We start from the raw sequence: 6,100 nt of genomic DNA, 5'->3' as shown, positions 1-6,100 counted from the left end.
TATAATTGTCAACACTATCCTTCTAACAAACCCATTTGTTGTAAGCATCCAAGAAACTAAACTTTCCATTAATCTTTATTTATTAACATGAAATACATATTTCAAATTGAAAAAAAAAAAATAGAATCTTAATAAAGTAATAATGGTTTAAACAAAATGTGATTAATATCAAAAGAAAATTTACATGGTCTTAGTTTTTTGTTTTTTAAATGAACAACTTTAGAGGTTGTTTGATAGTTGTTGATTGAGTTAAATTTGTTTGAGTGAATATTTAATTAATTGAGTAAAAAATTTGTCCGAATAAAAGATATTTCAAAGGAGTCAATACTGAATCACAAACTTCTAAATATCGTATCAAACTGTTTAAATCGGATAGAGACAGACTCAACCTCTTATAAGACTCAGTAGGAATCATATCAAACAAAATCTTTATTAAGTACAATATCCTAAGAAGTTACCGTTAAGAAAAAGGTACTTAGGACTTTATTGGTTGTTTTTCACCTAATGTCTTGGTAAAATAAAATAAATATTTGGATTAAGGTGACTCATATGTAAAATATTGAAATATTTGACTTATAATGAAAAGTCAAACCGCGTGTAGCAGGTAATGTATGAAGGTTTTGAGGTCATGTAATTGACTCTTTTGGATTCGTCTTCTAAGTCAATAACCATCCAAACAAATAAATCGTTATCTATGTCATATATTAATTAATTTTTGTGTACTATAAGGTTATGATTTCATACTTTTTTTTTTGAAAGATAATACTTTTTATGTTGCGACATAAATCGATGACAAGTTTTTAAATCATTAAAGTCAACAACAAAAGCCAACATCATCTTCAAACACATCAAATAATTTCATGCTTTCCAAGTTTCGTGCAATAGTTTCAAACCTCGATGCTCGACACATGTTTAATTTATGGATTCGGAATTCAAGTCCATATTATAAAACATTTTTTTTGTCACCTTCAAATTCAAACCCCATATTTGTTGAATTTTATCATTCCTTAGCGAACATGGAACAAATTTGAGTTCACTCTTCCATTACTTACTAAAAGACCAAATACCCTTATTATATATATCAAACAGCAATTAAAAATGAAATTTCAATTATATATTATATATATTTATAATAAAAAAAAGTTTATTACCAAAAATATTTTACGAACCAAACAACCTCAAAAACTACTTTGAATTAAACCAACCAACAAAGTAAAAAAATCGGATAATCAAATATGATCTAATGATCATTTCAAAGTAAAGCTCAAAACCTCAACATATTATCACACGCTAAAAAAAGAAAAACACTTTCATAACATTTTCTTATACACAATAGTAGTTCTTTCTCACAAGCTCGACCTGCAAATGGAAATCTAACATGTTTAACACTGTAAAAAGAAAAAAAAAAAGTTATTCTTCCAGCAACCTCTGAGCTAACAGACACTGTCGAATATCACAGTGGCCCATTAGCTATAGCTGACATAAGAGCCCAATCCACATTAAGGGCAATATCATTGGGATATTTGGTAAAAGAAAAGGAAACTTACTTTTTGTCTCCATTTTGAACCCATCAACACGAATAAAAGAAGTGAAGAAGGGTTGATTGATTTTATGGATGAAAATTATATGATTTATTTGACATTCATTGCTGCAGCCATTGTTCTCAACTTTTGAGCAATTTCTAGAAAAGATGGTCTTTCGTGTGGATCAGCAGACCAACATCTTTCCATTAATGACTTCCATTCAGGATCACACCATGTTGGTATTGTTGGACGTAATGTTCCATTCACAATTCCGCCTATCACATCAATTACCAATGTACTTTCATTAATTTCTGAATTATAAATTATAAAATCCTTTTTTTTTTTTTTACTATTACTCTATTATTAGAATCAAAGAACATACCAATAATGGAAGCACAATGCATATTTGTATAAGGTTCGTCTCCAGTGAGTAGTTCCCACATGACAATCCCAAATGAGTAAACATCAATCTACATTTAAAAAGCCAATGTTACAATATAAAGAAACGAATGGTCATGGAGGGTATTATCATAAATTCATAATATACCTTTTCTGTTACCATTTGACTTTTTCCACTAAGAAGCTCAGGTGCCATCCAAGGCAAAGTCCCACGAACACCTCCAGACACCATCGTTTGTTGTTTTACCTTCGATAGGCCAAGATCTCCAATCTGAAATAAATAAATGCAAAATGACTGATATGCCCTTTAACCGATGTCCCAAATAGATTCGTTTAATCCGTACCTTGCAAATTGGTCTGTGTGGATCTCTCATGTTTACTAGCAGATTTTCACACTTTAGGTCAAAGTGTACGATGTTCTTTCCATGCAAATATTCCATTCCAAAAGCAGCATCCATGGCTATGATAAGTCTTTTACGCCGATCTATCGTTCTGTATATAAAATAGTTTTTTACACCATTCAAAATAAATAAAAATATTAGATGAAAATGATAATGACACCTGTCCTTTTTCTTTAAAAACTGCTTTAAAGATCCATTGATCATGTACTCTGTTACAGTTGCCAAAGACCCATCTGGCCCATCACGAACTATACCATAAAAGGAGACCACATTTGGGTGGTGCAATGAACTTAACATTGACGCCTCCTTCCAGAAATCTGCAATCTGTAATAAAAAGTTTAAAGGTCAAATGACTAATATACCCATGAAAGAAAGAGGAAAAAGAATATCTATATGCATACCATACGTTCCCTTTCAGATGGTTTTCCAGCAAAGCAACTGGCTTTAATTCTCTTGATTGCCACATCAGAACCCTTCCATTTTCCATGATAAACAGCTCCATATGTACCTGATCCTAGCTGGCGTATCTCCTCCAAATCATCATTCTTTATGGTCTAAAATGTAAAATATTAAATGTAATGAAACTCATTTCCCCACATTCTTAAAAACCGAAGTTGAGGGGTAAATAAGTAAACAAACCTGCAATCCTCTAGCAATGGCTTCCTCCTCAGCTTTTGTTGGTTCAATTTTTGAAATGCTTTCAGTCCCAGTATCAGAGTCCAACTCCAGATCCTCAGGTGCATCCTACAAAATAACAAAGATTTGAGAATAACTCGTGTTGAGGGGTAAATAAGTAAATTTACTCACCACAACATCTAATTCTTGAGTGGGTTCCTCTTTGACCTCAGCAACTTTCTCAGGGACAGAATCAACAACTTCTTCAACTTCACCTTTGACTTCCTCAGCACATTCTAAAGCTGCTTTTTTCACAGATTCCACAAATTGAGGAACAAAATTCAATTCTTCAACTTTAGCTTCTCCTTTTTCAGAAGCATTGACTCCAGGGGAATTTGTTATTACTTGCTCTGATTCCTTCATACTTTCAGAACCATCTTTTCCATCTATCTTTATCAATGGTTCAGTGTTGTCGTTGGTGTTTTTTCTATTCATGGTGTTCAAAGAAAGTGATTTATGGTCAACAAAACTTGGTGATTGGTCAAACCCCAACACCGAATCATTAGATTGGACAGGGATAACAGGTTCAGGAGCCATGTTATGATCCTCAAGATTGTAAGAATTTGGCATAAGTTTCAAAGGGCGTACAGGGTAATAATCAGATACATCACTCTCATTGTAACGCGTCAGTTTATGAGTGGGGTCCACCAAAGGATTCGGATGCTCCACCTCAATTCGAAGCCTAGGGATACCATTTTCTTGTTGTTGTGGTGAAATTGGTGTTTCATTTGATGGAGACCCATGCATTGGGCTTTGAACATCTCTCCAATAAGAATTTTGTACGTGTCCATTATTAGATGATGAATGTTGAAGATTCTCAGGTCCATAAGCATATGGAAAGTTTCCATATCGAGTGATTTGATCATGAAACATTTCATTACCAAATTCATGTCTATGTCGAATGTAATGTGTTCTATCATCACGTGGGACATTATAAGGTGATGGAATTGGATGACTATCTGGATACCCTGTGGGCCCATTGTAGAAAGTTCTAGGTTCATTTTGTTCTCTAATGTAATACGGATGGGGGAATTGGTGGAATCCGTTTCCGGTGTTGGGTAATTCCGGAGTTTGGTTTCTTGAAAAAGGAGGGGTACATTGGTCAAAAACATTGTTTCCTTCAAACATGTTGGTGTTTGGGATTGGTAATTGGGATTGGTGATCAATTGGGGAAAGATGATTAACATGATGTTGTCTGTAGTAATCCTCTGCTGCTGGTTCACCATAAGGACTATGGTAATAAGAACATGAAGGAGAAGTTGGAAAGTCATTTCCAGAGTGTCTAGGGGAGTAGTAGGCAGGGCTTAAAGGCTGTTGGTGTTGCAATGGACCCATGTGAGGGATTGTAAGGTGATGCAAGTTAATAGGTGGCATGTGTGTGTCATAGTTTCTTGGATTATGAATACCACCATCTAAATTTAACTGATTAAAGGAATATTCTGTTAACTGAGAGTCATCCATGGGAGACATTCCTTGAAACTCACTCATATGCTGTTTTCCATACTCAGGGGAGTCGTGAAGACTGTTTAAAGCATCTACATATCTCCTTTCACTATCTCTCCCATCGGTGTCTAAAAAGTGTAAAGGATCATCATGTTCAGAATTTGAAAACAAGAATACCCTAAGCCTAGTAAATCCATCCCCTGAACCTAACTTGTCGTATTCCTCCATCATATTTGTCACATCATCATCATTCACTACTGAAACCAGAGCATCAAGATCTTCATCAGGTTGTTTATATTTCAAAACAGTCGCTCCTTCAAACAATTCTTTCATCCTTGACATTAGTTCTTCGAATGTAATGTCTCTGGGAACACTCAAAATCCGTGTTTCACCACCAACGTACCTAAGTTTTCCGTCTTGTGGGCGTGGTAGTATGCCGCCATTAAAGCTACATAAGATCTTCACGCGAGGAGTATCGTCGTTCCAGTTCCGGACTGAACCCGGAGAGGCTGTTAATGGAGTAGGGTTGTCCATTTGGACTTCTGTTTCCTCAATGTACTAATGAGTCCCTCGAAACCCTAATGGTGCCATCGCACATTACTCCATACCATTCACGAAACACAATCGCCTCCGATATTTCGTTTCACGCTCTTGACTCTCCTGACAAACACAACATTTAGAATTTAATTAGATGTTTATTCAATCTCGGAACTAATTAAACCGAATAAACAAGAACGCAACGATACGATCCAATTGAATCCCTAATTCTTACCAAGATTCACCATGCGAATCCAATAGCGGAAATAAACAACAAGAAGAAATCAAAATGAAGTACCTGTAATTAGCGGATATAAGAAATCGACGATCACAAAATTCGAAATTCTGTCCCCAGCTACCGAAATTGTTAAGAAAACAAAATTTGCAGCCGAATTTTGTGCCTTTAATGCGGAGAAATATGCATTTACGAAAATCTCAAAGATAATGATAACGATGAAAAGCGAGAATACGGTTAGAGAGAGGAAGGAGAGGGTGAAATCGGAACTAATGGTGATGGGAGAGGAAGAGGAGGAGCGAAAACGCCATTTTTGTTTCCGTGATGATGATTCCGTGGGGTGTCAGCCAGGATCACACGTGGCGATATTGCGTCCCTCGAGGCTAACTGCATCTGTTTATCTCAGGGCATGGAATGTTTCATTCACGCGCCAAGGAGGGGGCGTGTTTCAAATGTTCTCGCTCATTCCGTTGTTCGGTCGACGATTATTCAAATTTACGCACATACAACGAGTTTGTGCCGTACGTGGGGTTTTTTATTATTAAGTAAATTAAGAGGCTTGTTCGGTAATTGTTAATTGAGTTAGAAGTTGATTAAATTACAAGTTTGGACCGGATTTTAAAAAAAATTAACACAAACATGTGGACTGAAGATGGAGTTCAAGGGATGGGCTGATCAAATGCAAAATGAAGAAAAAACCGGTTTAGAAGATAAAACAATGGGGACCGAATCAACAAAAAATTGGGAACCGACTCCAAGGGTTCAGAAGGGAAACAAACATGTTGACTCGGGACTTATGTTCGGGTCCTAACTTAGGATCCAGTTAGAAGGCAAATAAAATGATCCTTACGTTACTACCCCCACTTCGTGGGGCGATCGAACTTACG

At 35.8% G+C, this 6,100-nt stretch overlaps 1 protein-coding gene across 3 annotated transcripts; it reads right to left on the bottom strand.

Annotated features, from left to right (window-relative positions):
• Positions 1 to 1,291: 1,291 nt before the first annotated feature.
• LOC145011133 (RAF-like serine/threonine-protein kinase 20) lies at positions 1,292 to 5,588 on the bottom strand. Of its 3 annotated transcripts, none has more exons than XR_013664023.1 (10): positions 5,277 to 5,588; positions 3,131 to 5,101; positions 2,963 to 3,067; positions 2,725 to 2,877; positions 2,484 to 2,647; positions 2,267 to 2,414; positions 2,071 to 2,193; positions 1,906 to 1,993; positions 1,548 to 1,798; positions 1,292 to 1,388 (listed from the first exon to the last, which is right to left on the bottom strand). XR_013664023.1 is itself a non-coding variant. In XM_078969775.1 (9 exons), the coding sequence occupies exons 2-9, from the start codon at positions 4,973 to 4,975 to the stop codon at positions 1,632 to 1,634; spliced, it is 2,793 nt and encodes a 930-aa protein (XP_078825901.1). In that variant the 5' UTR covers positions 4,976 to 5,101; positions 5,277 to 5,588; the 3' UTR covers positions 1,292 to 1,631. The 3 variants fall into 3 exon arrangements, 1 of the variants encoding a protein (XP_078825901.1); XR_013664024.1 differs by having other exon boundaries at positions 1,292 to 1,359; XM_078969775.1 differs by having other exon boundaries at positions 1,292 to 1,798.
• Between the last annotated feature and the right edge of the window lie 512 nt (positions 5,589 to 6,100).

This window comes from Lactuca saligna, chromosome 8, assembly GCF_052625555.1.
Source record: "Lactuca saligna cultivar CGN05327 chromosome 8, ASM5262555v1, whole genome shotgun sequence".
Taxonomy (NCBI): Eukaryota; Viridiplantae; Streptophyta; class Magnoliopsida; order Asterales; family Asteraceae; genus Lactuca; species Lactuca saligna.
The sequence above is the reverse complement of the archived record's forward strand: the minus strand, read 5'-3'. Positions and strand labels throughout refer to the sequence as shown.